We start from the raw sequence: 21,148 nt of genomic DNA on the forward strand, positions 1-21,148 counted from the left end.
GAGTACCTCCTAGCCCAATGAAAGTGGCAACCAACTATAGGTCACTTGCAGCTTCTATGAAGAGTTCCCAAACCTGGCAAAAGCTATGGCTGACCTTGGCCTGCATCAGAACCCATCCCAGGAGGCTCCAGGATTAACAAACCAGGTGGCTGGCTTCAGACCACACCGGAGTATCACCCAACCAGCTGCACAAATGACATACCCAAAGGGTGGACTCAGCTGGTACCAGAGACCTGCTAAAGTGACTCCTGTTATGTGGGGTCGGCCCCCAAACAACAGTTTGTCAGCTGTAGTCCTGGCCAGCCTTCACAGCCAGCCACCCTGAGGATCAGCCTCACCCACTGACATGCCAACAGCAATTGAAGCTCAACTACAAGAGGAGGGCACACATGACCTGTCTGGTTTAGGTGACCAGGGAGACTGTGTTGTGTCACTGAGCCCCACAGAATACCTTCTACATAAAGCCACTCTGTCAAGACTGGGAGACATAGCAGCTCTACCTAACACATAGAAACAAAAGGGAGTCAGTTAAAATGAGGAGACGAAGGAACTTGCTCCAAATGGAAGTATGGGATAAATAAAACTCCAGAAAAAGAACTAGGCGAAAAGGAAACAAACGATCTACCCAATACAGAGTTCAAAACAATGGTTATAAGGATGCTCAGTGAACTTAGCAGAAGAAGAGATGAACTCAGTGTGAACTTCAACAGAGAGAAAACATAAAGAACTAGTCAGAAATGAAGAATACAATAATTGTAATGAATTAATTAAGGGGAATAAACAGCAGTTTGGATGAAACTGGATTGAATCAGCAATCTACAAGACAAGGTAGTGGAAAACATCCAAACAAAACAGCAAAAAGAAAAAAATTTAAAAATAAGGATAGTTTGAGGGACTTATGGGATGACATCAAGTGTACCAGGATTTACATCAGAGGTACCAGGAAAAGAGAGAGCAAAGGAATTGGAAATCTAGTTGAAGAAATAATGACTGAAAACTTCCCTAACCTGGGGAAAGAAATAGACATACAAGTCCAGAAAGCTCAGAGAGTCCCAAACAAGATGAAACCAAAGAGGCCCACACCAAGACACACCATAATTAGAATAGCAAAGGTTAAATACAAAGAGAGAATCTTAAAAGCAACAAGAGAAAAGTAGCTATCTACAAGGGAGCTCCCATAAGACTGACAGCTTATTTCTCAACAAAAACATTGCAAGTCAAAGGGATTGGCATGAACTATTCAAAATCATTAAAAAGGAAGGACCTAAAACCATGATTACTTGGTTTAGAACTGAAGGAGAGAGAAAGAGCTTCCCAGACAAGAAAAAGCTAAAGGGGTTCATCACCACCATATCAATTTCACAAAAAATGTTAAAAGGACTTATTTAAGAAGAAGAAAAGGATAAAAAATATGAATAATAGCAATAACTGCATACCTATCAATAATTTAAATGTAAATCGATTAAATATTCCAATCAAAAGACATAGGGTGGCTGAACAGATAAGAAAATAAGACCCATACGTATGCTGCTACAAGAGGCCACTTCAGACTTAAAGACACAGACAGAAAGGGATGGAAAAAGTTATCTCATGCAAATGGACTAAAAAGCTGGGGTAGCAACACTTACATCAGACAAAATATACTTTAAAATAAAGGCTTAACAAGAGACAAAGAAGGAGCATTTCATAATAATAAAGGGCTCAATCCAACAAGAGGCCATATCCCTTGTAAACATTTTCACATCTGATTTAAGAGCATCTAAATATATAAAGCAAATATTGGTGAACATAAATGGAGAGGTTGACTAATACAGTAAATAGGGGACTTTCATACCCCATTGACATCACTGCATAGATCATCTAGACTGAAAATCAGCAAAGAAACAGACCAGGTGGATTTAATTGATATTTTTAGAATACTTGACTCCAAAAGCAGCAGACTATACATTCAAGTGCCACAAAACAAGTCTCAGTAAATTTAAGAAGATTGAAATCATATTAAGCATCTTTGATCATAATGATATGAAAGTAGGTATCAGTTATGAGAAGAAAACTGAAAAACACAAAAACACAATGAATGGGTTAACAAATGAGATCAAGGAAGAAATCAAAAGATACTATGTGACAAATGAAAATGAAAGCACAGTGACCCCAAATTTATGGGACACGGTCCAAGCAGTTCTAAGAGGGAAATTCATAGCAATATAGGCCTACCTCAAGAAATAAAAAAATCTCAAACAGTGTAACCTTACATTTAAAGTAACTATTAAAAAAACAAATTCCAAAGTAAATAGAAGGAAGAAAAGAATAAAGATCAAAGCAGAAATAAATGAAATAGAGCTTTTAAAAAAACAAAAATATAAAACCAATACAAGAAGATCACTGAAACCAAGAGCTGGTTTGCTGAAAAGATAAATTGATAACCTTTGACAAGACTCATCAAGAAAAAGAGGACCCAAATAAAATCAGAAATGAAAGAGAAGTGAAAACTGACACCAGAGAAATACAAAGGGTTATAAAGAAATAGTACAAACAATTATATGCCAACAAATTGGACAACCTGCAAGAAATGCATAAATTTCTAGAAACATACACTCATCCAAGGCTGAATCAAGAAGAAACAGAAAATCTGAACAGACCTATAACTTAATGAAATTGTATCAAAATGGATTAAAGACTTAAATGTAAGAGTTGAAACCATAAAACTTCCTGAAGAAAACAGGCAGTCAACTCTGACATAGCTCTTAAATCTTTTTGAATATGTCTCCCCAGGCAAGGGAAACAAAAGTGAACAAGTAGGACTGCATCAAACTAAAGTGTTTTTTTGCACAGCAAAGGAAACCATTAATAAAACAAAAAGACAACCTACTGAGTGGCAGATGAAACATCTGATAAGGGGGTTAATATTTATAATATATAAGGAGATCATACAACTTAATATAAAAAATACAAACAATATGATTTGAAAGTGGGCAGAAGACCTGAACAGACATTTCTCCAAAGAGGACATATTGATGGCTAACGGTCATGTGAAAAGATGCTCAACATCACTAATCATCAGGGAAATGTAAACCAGAACCACAATGAGATCACCTCACACCAGTCAGAATGATTATCAATAAACAACCAGTGTTGGCGAGGATATGGAAAAAAGGGAACCCTTGAGCACTTTGGGATTGTAAATTGGTGTAGCCACTATGGAAAACTATGCAGGTTCCTCAAAAAGTTAAAAATAGAACTATCATATGACCCAGCAATTTCACTTTTGGGTATTTACCTGAAGAAATACAAAACACTAATTTGAAAAGATATATGTACTCCTGTATTCATTGCAGCAGTATTTCCAGTAGTCAAGATGGAAACAACCTCAGTGTCCATCAGTAGACGAGTAGATAAAGAAGATGTAGTGTATATATATAATGGATTATTACTCAACCATGAATAAGAATGAAATCTACCATTTGTGACAAAAGATGGACCTAGAAGGTATTATGCTAAGTGAAATAAGTGAGAGACATAGAGTATAATTTTGCTTATATGTGGAATCTAAAAAACAAAATAAATGAACAAATGAAGCAGAAGCAAACATATGCAAAGACTGTCATGAGTATGTAAAGTACAGCTCAGGGAATATAGTCAGTAATAATGTAATAAGTATGTATGGTGTCCAAAGGATACTAGACTTATTGAGGTGATCATTTTGTAAGGTATGTAAAATCTAATCACCATGTTGTACATCTGACACTAATGTAATATTGTATGTCAACTGCAATTGAAAAATAAAAAATAAATTTAAAAAGATGGTATTTCTGACCCATGCTACAATAATGGGTGAACCTTGAGGACATAAACTTAGGGAAAGAAGCCAAATAGTCTATAATTTCACTTATATGAGATACCTGGAAGGGTCAAACATATGAAAAACAGTAAGTAAAATGGTGGTTCCCAGGAGCTGGTGGGTGGGGGATGGGAGTAACATACTCAACTCTGAAAAGCTAAAATGGATATAGAATTTCTGTTTTACAGTATGAAAAAGAGTTCTGGAGATGGATGGTGGTGATGGTTGCACAACAATGTATATGTATTTAATACTGCTGAACTGTGTACTTAAAAATGGTTAAGATGTTAAATTTCATGTTATGTTTATTTTACAATAAATTTAAAAAACAACAACGAAGAGTTAATACCAGTTTTTTCAAACTATTCAAAAAATTCAAAGAAGAGGGAAGCTTCCCACATTGATTTTATGAGGGCAGCATTACCATGCTACCAAAACCAGACAAAGACCCTACAAAAAGGAGAAATATAGGCAGATACCCCTGATGAACATAGACACACAAATATCTTCAACAAAATATTAGCAAACTGTAATCATCAATACATTAAAAAAGTCATACACCAGGATCAAGTGGGTTTTATTCCTGGGATGCAGGGTCAGTTCAATATCTATAAATCAATTGACATGATAAACTACATAAACAAAATGAAGGATAAAAATAATATGATTATATCAGTAGATGCAGAAAAAGCATTTGACATATAATTCAGCATCCATTTATGATAAAAATTCTCAACAAAGTGGGGATAGAGGGAACATACCTCAATTTAATAAAGACCACCTATGACACATCCTCAGGTAACATACTCAACTCTGAAAAGCTAAAAGCTTTTTGCTTAAGATTGGGAACAAAACAAGAATGTCCACTTTAACCACTTTTATGTAATGTAGTATTGGAAGTCCTAAGTACAGTAATCAGACAATTAAAAGAAATAAAAGGGCCCTGGCCCGTGTGGCTCAATTGGTTGAGCATCGTCCCATGCACCAAAAGGTCTCATGTTCGATTCCCAGTCAGGGCACATGCCCAGGTTGTGGGCTTGATCCCTAGTAGGGGCGTGCAGGAGGCAGCTGATTAGTGTTTCTCTCCCTCTCTCTCTAAAATCAATAGAAACCCATTCAAAAGGCATGTAAGTTGAAGAAGTAAAACTATTACTTGCAGATGATATACTGCATATAGAGAACCCTAAAGATTCCACCAAAAAACTATTAGAATTAATAAATTTAGTAAAGTAGCAGGATACAAAATTAATACTCAGGAATCTGTAGCATTTTTATACACCAATAACGAAATATCAGAAAGAGAAATTAAGAAAACAATCTCATTTACTGTTGCGTCAAAAAGAATCAAACACCTAGGAATGAATTTTACCAAGGAGGTAAAAGACCTGTATTCAGAAAACTATAAGACATCGAAGAAGATACTAAATAGAAAAAATTGGAAGGCTACACTATGCTCATGGATAGGAAGAATTAACACTTTAAAATGTCCGTACTGTCCAAAGCAATCTATAATAATATGCTATGTCAAGTGTAATTGAAAAATAAATTTAAAGACATGAAATTTAAAAACAACACATTCGTTATCTTAGTTTCCATGGGTCAGGAGTCCAGGCTTCGTTTAGCTAGGTCATCTTTTCTGAGTCTCAAAAGGCTACAATCAAGGTGTCAGTAGAAGCTGTGTAGTTATCTGAGGCTCGGGGTCTTGCTCCAGGCTCACTTGTTGTTGGGCAGAATTCATTTCCTTGTAGCTCTAGAACTCATGGTATCTTCTTGAAAGCCAGTTGGAAGGAAATTCTCTCATTTCAAGAAGGGCCCAGTTAGGCATTCTTTTGAGGGTTTTCATATGATAAGTCAGGTCCACCCAGGATAATCTCTTAACTCAAAATTGACTGATTTGCACCCTTAATTACATCTGCAGAAACCCTTCACTTTGCCATAATTATGTGAGTGGCTTCCATCATATTTCCAGGTCCTGTACACACTGAAGAGAAGTACATGACCTGTGTACCAGGGGGTGAGAATCTGGGAGCTGTCATAGAATTCTGCCTTCCGCACTGCCTTTATTATCAGTTGTATGATTCTAGTCAATGTAAAATGAGATATTTTTAGTTCTGACCTTCCTGTTGATATTTAGGAAATCTAATTTATTGTTTAGAAGTAGGTGTTTATTAGCTAAGTAAATAGGTTAATGGGCAGATCACAGCAATTAAGAAAGGAGGTTAGAGTAAGGCTTTACGTAGAAAAAGAGTGCATGTCAGCAACACTTTCATGAATGTTAGGGTTTCCTGGATTGTAGATATATAGGTCCTCTGAGGGGGCTCAGCAGGGACATGGGGAAGAGGTCATCCTTAACCAGTTTTCTTAGCCTGCTTCTGATCAATATGAGTCAATGGAAATTTGTTGAGGAAGATCTCTGGACCTTGTATTCCTTACACAGTTCCACTAGAAGAGAGCATTTTTTGGGATTTGGGGGATGGCCAGTTAGTCGTTTGTTTGGTTTTTGTCATAGTTTTAAATGATCATGGAGTGATATATCATCAGTTGACTTGTTTATTCCTTAGATCCTTCAGTATGATATGTGGAATGTTACTCCCACCGACCTATGGGACTGGAAACTTCTCAAGGAGAAGATTGCAAAGTAAGTAACACATATAAAGTAGCTTTGAAGTAAGGAGGGTTCAGGTGTTCATCCTGGCTCTTCAGAAGTCACCTGTTATTTTAACTTATGAAACTTTTTTTCTCCTTTATGTGGAGCTAAAATGACCCATCTGGCAGAACTTTTAAAAATACTTTATAATATAATACATGTATAGTAACCTGCAAATTGCTCAGCACATGAAATCATTTCAATACATGGTAGATATCAGTTGATCTTGTTTTAGAGGCTTAACTACCTAGATTAGGTGGTTTCTTTTTCTCATTATATCTTTATATTTCTAAGAGTGCTTGCTCTTTAAATATGTTTCACTTTTATTTGTTGCTTAACTACATTAGGTTCATAAATGACTTGTTGAATTGATTTTCACAGGAATAGGGATCTTGGAAGAGCTTTTGGAGAGTAATGGGATAAACTGAAAGACAAATGTAAAAATTGAGTCTTTGTAGATTTTTCAAGCTAATAAACATAAGAGATTTGAGGGCAGGCAGAGTCTTTTGCTCAGTGAAGAGTGAAGCAAGTTGTTTTCATTTTCCGTCATGATGAGTGTCATTTCTGGGTTAATACATTTGCAAAGTTTTAATTTGAAGAAAGAAACAGTAGTTTTAAAGTGCTCTTAAAAAATATCCATTTGCCTTAAAAAATTTTTTATTACTCAAATAATGCATGTTCAAAAATTTAGAAAAACCTACGTGTGGAAAGGGAATAAAATGAAAATGGCCCAAATACTACCTTACCCCAAAAATCTGTTTGCATTTTTTTGTCCCTCATCCTTCAGACTTACTTCTGAGCATGTGTGTATTTGTATACAAATGCAACTTTTACAAAAATGGACATGTACTCTATTTTATTTTGTTATTTTTCCCAATATACTATAGTATATTTTTATATACAACTTATTTATTTATTTATTTATTTATTTAAACACTATCTTTATTGATTTCAGAGAGAGGAAAGGAGAGGGAGAGAGAGAGACAGAAACATCAATGATGAGAGAGTCATTGATCGAGCCCACAACCCAGGCATGTGCCCTGACCGGGAATCGAACCTCGATCGCCTGGATCCTAGGTCGATGCTCAACCGCTGAGCTACGCCCGGCCGGGCTATATACAACTTATAAAAAATTCATTGTTAATACATGAATACACATTCATTGTTAATAAAGCTCAAATATAGAAATAAGTATAAGTCCTTCTTTATATCTCTTCAGCCAACCATTTATACCACAAAACAAAACAAAAAACCAGCTTATTTCTTTTCCCAGAGATAATCGTTGTTAATGGGGTGCATTTTTCTAGATTTTTTTCAGTATATTTGCAGATGCACACATGGTTTTTGTTATATAAATGTGACCAATCTTGATATTTTAATTTATTTTAGAGATCATTCTCTTTTGTACATGTAGTTCTACCTAATGTTTTTAATGATTACAGATAATTCCACAGTTTGGCTATATTATATATATGCGTTTTTAAAACATTTTTCTGTCTCTGGACAGGAAACCACTGTTTCCATAGAGATAGCTGGTGGGTTGCTTGGTGCCTTACAACTAGAGTGACAGTAAGAATCCAGTTGTACAGACTGTTAGGATATGAGGCTTTGCACTAAGCACTGTATGAATCCAGATGTATAGAATGTAGGACAGACAAACTCTTTGGGTTTGAGAAACTTAAGACTAAGTAAAGTAAGACATATAACAAATAATTTAAGTATAAATAAAGGTACAGGTCATGGAAATGTTTGCAAAGCAAGTATCTGTTTTTGACACTTAAGTGTTGTCTGTTCAGTCAGGAAAGATGTTCTAGAATAGGCATCTCTTAGGCTGAACTTTGAAGGATGAGTTGAGGGCAGGTTGAAATTTTCTCAGGGCTCAGATAGTATGTTCTTCCTTAAGCACTCTTTTTGGCACTGAATAGAGTAAAAAATTGTCAACATTCACAATTGAAGAGGTAATAGAGGAAGTCAGGAATATACTTTGAGCACAGTTTTTCCTGTTCAGTGGCTTATTTAGGATAATGGAGACTTGTGGTGAAAGGCGTCTGATTCTGACCACTTTCACATCATTCTGTTTACTGAAAGGGCCTAACACAGTGATCACATGGGCACTTAGAAAAAAGAGTGAGGGTTGAATGAGTGTACCCTGATACAGGTGGGGACACTCCCAACAGCCATTTGAGTGTATCCTTGGGCAAAATAGTATATCAAGTGCTATTCCTGAGTGCCACAGTGCAAGTGGCATAAGTCATGGCATAATAAGGATTGACAGCAGTAGAAATTTTGCTAATTCTGTTTAGGAGTCAGGCATTTAGGAGAGGGGTAAGCTCTATCACCCATACTGTAGAGTTGCATCCCTGTAGGGGTTAAATTAAAAAATCCATGTATGAGTCTAATGCATGTATTCTGTTACTCACAATAGGTGCATTTACTACAGTGACTTCCTGTAGCTTTAGGACTAGCACCTAATAATCTCCTTTTCTTTAGGTATGGTATAAGAAACAGTTTACTTCTTGCCCCAATGCCTACTGCTTCCACTGCTCAGATTCTGGGAAATAATGAGTCCATTGAACCTTACACCAGCAACATCTACACTCGCAGAGTCTTGTCAGGAGAATTTCAGGTGAGAATATCACTACCAGACCTACAGGGAAATCCTTCAAAAGCCTGATGTTGGAAGTAAATGCTAACTCATATTTAGTATGCCTCTTTTTCTTAGTATTCGGGCAAAGCTTTGATAAAGTGAGTCATCTTCATTCCTAATATTATTCTAAGTTATTTCAGCACATAATAGACATTTAATAAATATCTGCCAAAAGAATGAATGATTGCGGGTTGAATATGAAAGTAACTTGTTGATATTAGAGTTCACGTGATATTTAACCATAATTATGGTGATGTATACTACATCAGATGGTTAAGTTGGTGATATTTAAAATACTTGTAGAAGTGTTATTTAAGACAGTGGTTCTCAGCCTTGGTTACAAATTAGAGTTTTTGGTGGATGGGACCAGTTTCTTTATTTTTAAGATTCCCAGGTAATTCTGATGTGCAACTAGGGTTGAGAACCATTAATTTAAAATATTTTTATTAGAATTTGCTGATATCTTGACAAATTTCTGTAAGGTTTGGGGTGAATATATAGAATTTCTAATTTTTTTCTTAAGTATTCATTGTATCCTTATTTAGGAAAAAAAAGACTCAATCCACATACACTTACCCAGCTTAGGCAACGTTCTTTTCACTTTTGCAAATACCATATGTTATGTTTCTTGAATAAAAAAAATCAAGATTTTAAAGGAATATAACTCCTGTGTAATGGAATGGGCCTCTCAGTTTTATAAAAAATTGAAGTTATCAAGCTAATGTTAAATGATTCTTCAATGATTTTATTTACTTTAAGCTTTAAACCCATGATCCTGTTTAGGCCCTGTCATTGTTATTTATTCCTTTACGTCTTTTCTTCTTTTCCATTCAGATTGTAAATCCTCACTTACTGAAAGATCTTACTGAGCGGAACTTGTGGAATGAAGAGATGAAAAATCAGATTATTGCGTGCAATGGCTCTATCCAGGTATAGAATAAAAAAAAAAGTGAATTAAATTGGACATTGGTACCTTCTCACTATCCCAGGCAGCGGAGAGGAACAGTGTCTATTCACTATGGTCATAGCTTGTGGTCATATAGGCTTATGTACCTCTGTTCACCTCTGAATTGTTGAGCTAGGATTATATACATCTTCACATAGCTAGGCCTGGCCTTACCCTTTGTTCATTCAAAAATATAAAGTAGTGATTCCAAACTTCTCTGCACATTGGAATCAGTTGGGGAGCTTTTAAAATCCAGAAACTTAGGTTGTACCCCATACCAATTAAATGAGAATGCCTGGGAATGGGAACCAGACATCAGTATTTTTTTAAGGACTCCCTAGGTAATTTAAATGTGCATCAAAGTTTGGGGACCATTGATACAAAATCTGAAATTAGAATCAAACTTAATTTAAAAGTATGGTGGAGATAGAGGACTGATAGTTCAAAAGACAGAGCCACAAATAGTGTTTAACAAGTAAAGTATTTGTAGCTGAGACTCAAGAAACATTTATTTGTAGATAGAGGTTTCTGGCTAAACATTGGTTTGATTGACAACACAGATAAAAATTCCTGTAACATTTCAGTATTTTTTGATAGAAACAGTAGCATTAGCCAGTCTGTATGTTTTGATGCAAATTAACCCTGGACCTAAGAAAACCTTAAATCTGTTGGTTCCAAATAGAGTTTGTGGAGTCCTAACTTATTTAAAGGGTTTTGTTTCTTTGATTCTCTGGATCATGTCCTGAGTAGTATAGCCCTGATTATTTCTGTTTTCTTCAAAGCTCAAGGGTCATTTATTACTCTTTAGCTCTGACTTTCCTCCCTTTATTAAGTGCCTCTAGCTCAGTGAATGTTTAGGCCATAAACCAATTACAGTGAATGTTTTTGTCATAAACTAAATTAAAGTTGGATCTTAAATCACTACCACCAGACTGATATTTTGTTGGTTAGATGGGATTTTGGTGGACTTTCTAAGCCAGAGGTGAGCTGTCTTAGGAAACTTGATAAGGATCATATTGTAGGATACTGTATGGTAGGGTCAGATCTGGCAGAAAGTAGAAGGCAATGATATAAAGGGTCATTATTTTGTTAATCATACTGCTTTCATCAACTGGAGTACAATAAACATTTGCTTTCCCTTCAGACCATACCAGAAATTCCTGATGACCTGAAGCAACTTTATAAAACTGTATGGGAAATCTCTCAGAAAACCGTTCTCAAGATGGCAGCCGAGAGAGGTGCTTTCATTGACCAAAGCCAGTCTTTGAACATCCATATTGCTGAGCCTAACTATGGCAAACTCACTAGTATGCACTTCTACGGCTGGAAGCAGGTTGGTGGAGCAAATCGAGCGGAACTTGCTGCCAGCTTGGAATATTTTGGAATTGAAAGAGTTTTATATTCTAGCTACCTATTAAATATTGCCACCTAGAAGTTCTTTCCCTTCAAATCCAATATGTTAAAACCAGTCCATGGTTTTTGTACTAGATCAAGCTCTTTCTTTGAATTTTTTTGTTTCTTTTAAGATTTCATTCCTAGATTTGAAACCTTGGGTGATGGATGACTCTCCCTTACTCCCTGTGTAGTCACTGACCAAGCTGTATTGGTTATTCCTTTGTAGGGGTTTTTGAATATCCTTCTGTCCTACCACCATAATTCTTAACTTCTTAACTGATCTCTGCCTCTGGCATTTCTGCTGTAGGGCCATCTTGTGCCCTGTTACCTTTACTAAAATAAAACTTCAAGCATTCATTGTTTGTCCACTTCAACTACAATATAAAAGCCAATTACATAGCTAGTCCTTGCCAAGTGTAAAGTCCCATGATTCTGGATTGTATTCTTATTCCCTGACACTGTGCTGGGTGTTTATTTACAAATTACCTTTTTATTTAACATTTATTGAACATATACTATGTGCCAGGTCTGGGGAAACTGAATAAAAGATGATGATCCGTATCCTTGATGTAGTCATAATCTGCTCTTATACAGAGATACAGTCTAACCCTCTAAAGTTTTCATCTAAGGCAGGCATGTTGTCTCAGGCAAACTTGGAAGTCATACACATAAAATTTGTTTTAAAAAATATATCTTTATTGATTTCATAGAGAGAGGAAGGGAGGGGAAAGAGACATGGAAACATCAGTGATGAGAGAGTCATTGATCCGCTGCCTCCTGCATGCCCTCCACTGGGGATCGAGCCCACAGCCTGGGCATGTGCCTAGACTGGGAATCGAACCGCAATCTCCTGGATCATAGGCAATGCTCAACTGCTGAGCCATGCCCAGTTGGGCCAAATTTTTTAAAAGACTAGAGAACAAAAACATTTGACATTTCCAAAGAGATAGCTTATTTAAAGGGTAAAAACAACAGAGTGTACCATCTGAGTCTCTCTCTTTAAGCATTTTATAGGACTTCCTAGAGGAGATAGAATTTCAGGTTTAGAAAACAATTTGACCTGGCTTATGGAAATCTGTTTTAAACATTGGTCTTGAATGTCTAGTGTTTCCACAGTTTCTTCTAATAGTTGTATTTACTTCCTTTGTAGGGTTTGAAGACTGGGATGTATTATTTAAGGACAAGACCAGCAGCTAATCCTATCCAGTTCACTCTAAATAAAGAGAAGCTGAAAGATAAGGAAAAGGCATCGAAAGAGGAAGAAGAGAAGGAGAGGAACACAGCAGCCATGGTGTGCTCTTTGGAGAACAGAGATGAGTGTATGATGTGTGGGTCCTGAGGAAAGACCTAGAGGAGACCAGCACTTCAACAGCCAAACTAATTCTTGCGCATAGATAGATATAGTAGGTTTGCTTGAAGTGGTAAGGCTTTGCTGGACCTCATTGCAGCCAAAGGATTAGTTGATTTAAACAATTCTTTCTATCTAGTGCAAAAGGAATGACTTTTTAAAAATTTGATTATTTAGGGCTCAAAGTAGAGGTTTTTCAGGAATGTAAAAGAAGTCATCTTGCAAATAGGGAATGATTAAGTAGGGTTTCATTACTCATCTGGCACTCCTTTTTCTGTTGACTTCAGTTTTGGTAAGGAGACAATCTTGCTGCTTTGATGAGTGTCCATAGAAGCAAAACTGTGTCATAACTGGTAAGAAGTGCTGACAGGACCTTTATCTGGATAAAGGTCATTCTGAAAATAGGTCATTCTGAAATAAACATTTTCAAGTGATTGTGTGAGACTAATTTTGTCATTTATTTACATACAAAGGTTAAATGTGAAAGAACATTTTCTGTTTGAGAGTTCAAGGAGGAAATTTTAAGACAAATTTCTTAGACACTGTATAGATTTTTGATATTTATACATGCCTTTTTTCTCTTTTATTGTGATAAGGTAAACATAAGTGTACCATTGTACCCATTTTAAACATACAGTTTAATGGCATTAAGTACATACACAATTACAGCCATCACCACTGTCTATTTCTAGAACTTTCTCATCAGTCCCAAACAGAAACTATATAAAAAACAATAACTCCCATTCCCTTCTCCCATCAGTCCCTGATAATCTCTGTTTTGCTTTCATCAGTGTTTCTCCCTCTCCCTTCTCTCTCTCAAATCAATAAAAACATTTAAAAAAAAGACTGAGATCCCCTGAGGAAGAAGAACTTCTTCCTTCAGATTGCCTCTGGACCTGGGGTGCACTGTGGCAAGGACAAAGGAAGGTTGCCTAGGAAGACCCCTGGTCTTCCTGGACCACAATAGGCCACAGAGACTTGTCCCTTCCTAAGCCCCTATAGACTGGCTGTGGGGCCTCCTGCCTGGCTTTGTCCTCAGTGTCATGGATGATGACCTTTCTTTCCTTTCAGAATGTGTGTTCCAGGAGAGCAGAGGTAATTCTGTTGTGTTCCCTGGGGTTTCAAGCACATAGCCACCCTAGGTACACAGGATATGCTTGAGCATTTCTTGTTGCTTGTTGGAGCAAATGAAGAATAGGAAGAAGGGAGGAGGCTAAACATTTAGTTGAACTCTGAGAGCAGTAATTTCAAAGCTTTGGCCAGATTTTTGTATAATTAATAAGCCCACATCTTATCCAGATTCTTAGGGAGCATGATTTGGTGGTAGTGGGTGTGATGATAAGAGGAACTAACACTGATATACTTAAAAACAGCTAACACCTATTGGATATGTCTACATGTCAGGCAGTATTCTGAATGCTTTTCATGTATTAACTTTTTAAAATCTTAATTTTACTGATGAAGAAAGTGAGGCAGAGAGAGGTAAGATAAGTCATCCTAAAGTTCAAGATTGTACAGCTAGTAAATGGCAGAGCTAGATTTGAACCCAGGCAGTCAGACTCCACAGTGAATGCTCTTAGCAACTTCAGGGTGATGAACTGGCGCTGGTTTGCCCAAGACTTTCCTGATGTTAGCACTGAACATCTGGTGTCCCAGGATACTTCAGATGAACCAGGTAGTTGCTGACTTAACTATACTACTAACTACATTGAAGATTAGAGAAGCCTTATAAATTGTGAAGCAGCTAGGACATGTTCTTCCTTATAGGTTTAGATTACTGTCTGTGAAAAATCAATGTTTATATGGGTGTTACTATAGGCATCCTCTGAATACTCAGAGTAATAAAGGGGCACATCCGTAAATTTCACAGGGAAACCTCAAAAGGAAGTGGATTTGGAATTCCAAACCCACCCTAGAATGTGCTTCTGGAAATCTTAGAGCATTATTTTAGACCAAAAAAACACAGAGTTTGGAAAATACTATTGTGGTTGGGCAAGGGCCGGACAGTCTTTGCAGGGAGGTGGCAAAAATCCTTATAGTGGAAGTCTGTTGAAGACTTCCGTGGATGAGCGGAATGGAGAAGTGGAGAGTAAGAGGGGAGAGGTGGTCCGTGATAGAATAAAATGACCAGGAGGAAAATGCCACTGGGAGGAGCAGTGGCCAAGAAGATGTTTAGAGATCCATGCTCCTTCCCAAACGCCAGAGGGGAGTCATCCGTAAGGGGGAGAAAAAGCTGGCATGGGCTGGCTGCCCATAAACCCCTTAACTTGGGTGAGGTTGGTCTGCCGCTATCATGTGAACTGTAATTTGCTCTTCTGTATTAGGATTACTCCTGAAATTTCCTAAAGAAGCTTCTTTGACACTGGGTCCCAAAGACACTGGGTCTACAATAAAGGAAATGTAGAATAACAACCTCAATGAGAGGCAGAAGAGATGGAAAGAAACTGGAAGATGAGAGCAGATAACTGGCTGATGAGGTCTTCAGAGAGAATGAAATGTTTCTAGAGTCAAACCGATAAGATTTAGGAACCAATTAGAAGTGGAGAGAGACCAGAATTAATAATTTCAAGATTTTTAAAAACTATAATGACTACATTGAAGCTGCTAAAACCTGAGAAAGGAGGGACAAGATTAGAGTACTAGGTACAATTAATAAATACATTTGAATGCTGTGAGGATTCACAAGTGAAGAGATGTGAGGTCAGCAACTGGAAATAAGGGTGTGCTCAGATGAAAGATTAAGGCTGGAGATGGGAATTACAGATTTACAGAGAACCTGAGATGGAATCCGAAGGGGCGGTAGAATAGCATGTCAGTAAAGGAGACAGAAAAAGAGAAGAGAGAGAACCAGGAGCAAATGGGAGTTCAGGAAACCAGAGGAGGGGAGGTTCTGTTGCTCTGAAGGCTACAAGGTAAAGGAATTTACCGACTACTGGAGGCAAAAGACCAACACAGCTAATCACCTTACAAAGTTTAATGCTTTGAGTAGCAAAGGAGTGGGACAGAGGAGGGCTGAGATGAAGATGCCAGACATCATGTGCTCTCAGTTTTTCTTTCCTTTATAAAAAGGCCAGTGCTTCTTGTGTTCTCTTTAAAAAGACTCTCATCCCAATGTCACGGAGACATTCCTTCATCATATTGTAAAAGCTTTATGGTTTGGACTGTAACATCAAGATGTGCCTTTCTTTAATGTTTCCAATAAGTCGTTAATAAATGTAAGGCATACCATATATTATAGCACGCACACGGCCTCTCCCGAGGTGTGATCACACAGAGCCCTCGCCACCATTCAGCAAGCCTCTCTGGCTGAGTACACCCATTAATGCGCTTTGTCTTTGCTCTTATGTTTGCTGCTCTCTCAGGTTTCTGTGTGGCTTTATGATTTCCGTAGCCGCCTCTGAGGGGGTTTAGAGGGAAGAAGGGGGTCACACTATAAAATATGCACACTTTTGCCATTTTCTCTTTCTCATCTTCCTTCTTGCTAGTAACTGAACATTCCCCCCATTTTCCAAAATAGTTCCACCTACTCTTAACATTTTTTTAACTTTTAATTTTGAAATAATTTCAGACTTAAAAAATGTTGCAACAGCAGTACAAAAAATTCCTGTGTACCTTTCACTCAGATTCACCAATGTTAGCATCTTACGTAACCACAGTGCAGTGGTCAAAATCAGGAAATAAATATTGATACACTATTCTGTAATTTACAAATGTCCAATTTCTGGCAGACGTTCAACTAACATCCCTTTTCTGACCCAGGATCCAATCCAGAACAGCATGTTTGCATTTAGTTTTCGTGTCTCCCTCCCTCGCTTTAGTTTGGAACAGTTCCTCAGCCTTTCCTGTCTTTCAGGATCTTAACACTTTGGAAGAATACCAACAAGTTGTTTTGCAGAGTGCCCTTCATTTTGGGTCGGTTTCGTGTTTCCTCTTGATTAAATTCAGGTTATGCAGGTTTTTACAAGACCACAGAAGTGATGTTGTGCCCTGCTCAGTACATTTCAGAAGATGCACGATATCACTTTGTGCCCCTGCTGGGGATGTTATCGTATGTCATTTGCTTAAGAGATGTCCAGGTTTCTCAGTTGTAAAGTTACTATTTACCCTTGGTAATGAATAACTACCTTGCAAGGGAATACTTTGAGACTCTCTATATATCTTGTTTCTCATCCTACTTTTGCCCACTAATTTTAGCACACATCGATCATTCTTGCCTGAAATATTTATTACTGGGATGTTCGAAAAGTGGGGATTTTCTACCGGTTATTCCTTCTGCATTTATTAATTGGAATTCTACTGTAAGGAAGAGCTGTCCCTTAGCATCTATGTATCTATCCATCTATCTAAATCAGTATGGACTTTTGGATTTATGTTCTAAAGGTTATCATCTATTATTATCTTTATTTTGTTGTTCAAATTGTCCTTGACTTGGCAACTAGAAACCCCTTCAAATGGGTCCTGCTGTCCTTTTGACATGTGCCATCGTATTTTGAGCACTTCCTTACTTTGTGGCACTATAAGATGATTCAGGGTCATCTTGTGTTTTTCATGTCCCAGCCCTAGACTCAGCCATTTCCCCAAGAATCTTTGATTCCTTTTATTGAAGAGTGGTATTTATTAGAATGGGCACTATCCTCTCATTGTTAGTACCTTCTATCTTCAAGTACTTGTCAATGTATTTTCTCAAACAATGACTTCCTATTAACACATTTCGTACCACTCACAAGTTTTCTCGTTTTTCACGCACCATCTGTTATGGATCTTAGATATCAACACACTGTCTTGTCCACATCGAATGAAGCAATCTCATTGGTGGAAACTGTGCACGTCAATCTACGAAAAACTATATAATTGCATGAACCCATAAAGCATTGCAGTTTCATTGTATTTTGGTCATTCGAATATGATGATTTAAATAATGTGCAGTTTGCCCAGAAACGTGTGGTCCCTGGCATATGTCTTAGAGATTTCTGTGCGGTATGCAGTGTGTTAAAAGAATAATATTTTCTCACCACCTTACTCTGATATCTTTAAGTAGTTTCTACCCTTATAGAACTCATCGTTAAACAGTTAAAAAGACATTTATCCAACATATATTAAAGCAATGTGATAAAGGAAGACCACTAACTTTTATTGTAGATGTATGATATATAAACCATTGTTTAGTCATTTTGTCAGTTGCCTCTTGTCACAAAATTGCTGCATAGCAAACAGCCACAGAAACTTGATTTGCATGTATTGTAAGCATTTATTGTTCACACATTCAGGGTGGTTAGCAGGTGGCTCTGCTGACTTCTCTTGGGCTTGCTCACAAGTTGAAGGTTGGCTGCCTATCAGCTTATCTAGTTAGCATTTGTGGGATGGCTGGGGCAGTTCAGCTCTGCTAAATGCACCTTTTGTTCCTCCAGCAGGCTAGCCCAAGCATGTTCTTATGGTCACAGCAGAGTTGCAAGGGCACAAGTGGAAATACTATGAAAGAAAAACTAGAGCTGGACAGTAGTTAAAGTGGTAAAAACAAATTTTATTCAGAACTGTTGCAATAAGGGAAAAGAGACCCCGGTATAGAACTGGGCTCAACTCCAAATACAGCATGGTCAAGGGGGAATTTGTAGCCAAGGAGCAGGGTAGGGGTCAATGGATCGAAAGTTGCTAAGACGAAACATCAGGGATAAGGGGATCTGGCTAAACTAACCTAACAGTATCCTTTGCTGAAGACAGGCTGGGTAACCAGGTCAATCTCAAAGCCAATGCCGTGTGTTTTAGATTTTTATTACACAGCACCCCACTCCTGGTACCCATTTCTGGATCACCCATTGCCCATGCTGTTCCTTTGGCCTAGAATGCCTTTTCTGCTCCCTATCTCCTTCCTCTCCAGTAAACACTTTATCTTATCCTTCAAACAAAACTCAAATTCATCTTCTGTGTGAAGTGTTCTATGTGATTGTCCCTTCTCGATGTTCTCACAGAATTCTGTACATAAAGCTATTATTGTAAAGACATTATAGGTCTTTACAGCTTGCTAGACTGGTACTTTCTTCAAGGCAGAGATCAATTTTCCCCCCTTTGCAATTATGGGGTTAGCATGATATATGTATAATAAATGTTTGATGAATGGATGGGAGTGAATGAATTGATGAAAATCAGATGCAGAAAGGAGAAAATTTAGAGGCCAGAGACAGTAGATGGTATTGCAGCTGGTTACTATGCAAGTCTAGATGAGTAGATATTTTTCAGAAAATGGATAAAAGTCTCAAAGATGAAAGCAGAGAGCCAAAGCCAAAATGCAGCAGGGAGGACTCACCTGCACATTTACCCACGTGACAGTGAGAGTGATTTCAGTCCTTGTAAGTTCTAGAGAATCAGGCAGATGGCTCCCTACGTGAAGGCAGCCTGTGAAGGCAGGGACTGGGGCTTTTCAGGGGGCATCTGCAGCTGTGCCTTTTGGAACCGAATTCCCAGGTGCTGCCTGATTTCCTTGGTCCTGGCCCCATAGATGACAGGGTTGACCAGGCACGGGAGCAGCAGGTACAAGGCGCTGAGCAAGTTGTGCACGTCCTGGGAGGCAGTGCGGGCCACACGATAGACGATCGATGAGGACATGGTGACGGAGTAGACAGTGAAGATGACCATCAGGTGGGAGCCACAGGTGTTCAGGGCCTTGGAATGTGCTCTGCCTGATGAAATCCGAAATGCAGCGTGGATGATGCGGGAGTAGGAGGCTCCAAGTAGCAGCATGTCCAGGACTCTGTTGACAATGCGGACAGTGAGCCCCACTGCCTTGTTCAGGGAGATGTCCCCACAGGAGAGCTTCATCAGGGCCATGTGTTCACAGGCAAAATGGTGGATCACATTAGAGCGGCAGAAGCGAACCTGGGAGGCCAGCCCCACCACTGGAGCGACAATGCCTGTGCTCCTGGCAACTGCCACCCCCACCAGGCCGGCCAGCAGCTGGCCTGTCACTATCTCAGGGTAGCGGAGTGGGTTGCAGATGGCAACATAGCGGTCCAGGGCCATGACCAGGAGGATGTTGCAGTCAAAGGCAATGAAGAAGTAGATGCAGAACATCTGGACCAGACAGCGAGCCAGGGAGATACGGTTGAAGCGGCTGGAGAAGCTGAACAGCATGGGGGGCACCACGGTGGTGGCCACACAGATGTTGACAGCCAGGAGCAGGGCAATGAGCAGGTACATGGGCTGGTGCAGGCTCCGCTGGGCTGCCACCGTGTGGATGACCAGGACGTTGGCAGAGACAATCACCAGGTAGAGACTGAGGAAGGGCAGCACCAGGAGTGTGCGGGTCTCCTGCAGCCCCGGGAAGCCCACCAGGAGGAAACTGGTGTAGGACAAGTTGGAGCTGCCATTGCTCCACGCTGACATCTTCCCCAGGGAGCAGGAAGGCTCTGGGAAGATAAGAAGGGCAGGAGGCCTGGTTTCTGTACCTTGGCCCCTACCAGGGCCTGTCTCAGCTTTTTTACCAGGCTTTGATCTCCATGAGTCTCCAATATTCTTAGGGGAAAAATGAGAAGTTAAGTGTCATAATTTAATGAGAAATGTATCTTTCAACAAATCTTTGCTGCATTTCAAATAAATCCCTCAGGGTAGATTTTGTATGTAGAATTGTTGAGTCAAATGATACAAACATTTTTGAGAGTGCCAGGTAGATTTCCAAGAATGTTGTATCAATCTTGTCGCTGAATCACTGGCGCTAGTATTAAATTGCCATGATTTAAAAAGGTATTTTAGCTTGGCCGGGCATGGCTCAGCAGTTGAGCATCAGTTTGATATGTGACATGAGGTGATAATCTAACTTGATATTCCCCCCTCGCTTGCTAGATAATTGTTTTAGTTCCATTTTCTCCACTGCTTTGTGTTACTATATCCTAGATTAAGTTCTTATATGTGGTGGGGTCGTTTTATACGTAGTGGTGTTCTCTTTGCTCTTGTGCCAATACCATATTATTTTAAAAATAAAAGTTCTTCTGAGATATAATTTCACATACAATACATTTTACCCATTTAAAGTGTACAATCCAAATTTTTTTTTAATCCTCACTTGAGGATATTTTTTCCATTGCTTTTCAGAGACAGTGGAAGGGGGAGAGAGAGAGAAACATCACTGTAAGAGAGACACATAGATTGGTTGCCTCCTGCACGTGCCCCGACCAGGGCCGGGGATCAAGCCTGCAACCGATGTATGTGCCCTTGGCCAAAATCGAACCCAGGACCCTTCAGTCCCCAGTTGATGCCCTAACCACTGAGTCAAATGGACTAGGGCCAATTCATGGTGGTTAAGTAAATTCACAGAGTTGTACCATCATCACAATCAA

At 38.6% G+C, this 21,148-nt stretch overlaps 2 protein-coding genes across 2 annotated transcripts in view; one reads left to right on the plus strand and one right to left on the minus strand.

Moving 5' to 3' along the window:
* The window catches only part of RRM1 (ribonucleotide reductase catalytic subunit M1), a 50,390-nt gene extending 37,134 nt beyond the window's left edge, over nt 1-13,256 (plus strand). The window contains exons 15-19 of the mRNA XM_016221962.2: nt 6,400-6,476; nt 8,976-9,111; nt 9,967-10,062; nt 11,223-11,411; nt 12,624-13,256. Coding sequence (XP_016077448.1) covers nt 6,400-6,476; nt 8,976-9,111; nt 9,967-10,062; nt 11,223-11,411; nt 12,624-12,812 — 687 coding nt within the window. The 3' untranslated portion in view covers nt 12,813-13,256. The remainder of the gene's footprint in view (nt 1-6,399; nt 6,477-8,975; nt 9,112-9,966; nt 10,063-11,222; nt 11,412-12,623) is intronic.
* Nucleotides 13,257-19,196: 5,940 nt separating this feature from the next.
* On the minus strand, nt 19,197-20,198 carry LOC107544168 (olfactory receptor 52K1-like). The gene has a single exon (XM_016221960.2). It carries the CDS (start codon nt 20,196-20,198, stop codon nt 19,197-19,199), a length of 1,002 nt encoding a protein of 333 aa, XP_016077446.1.
* Nucleotides 20,199-21,148: the final 950 nt, after the last annotated feature.

The sequence above is a fragment of the Miniopterus natalensis genome, chromosome 11 (assembly GCF_054644295.1).
Source record: "Miniopterus natalensis isolate mMinNat1 chromosome 11, mMinNat1.hap1, whole genome shotgun sequence".
NCBI classification, from domain to species: domain Eukaryota; kingdom Metazoa; phylum Chordata; class Mammalia; order Chiroptera; family Miniopteridae; genus Miniopterus; species Miniopterus natalensis.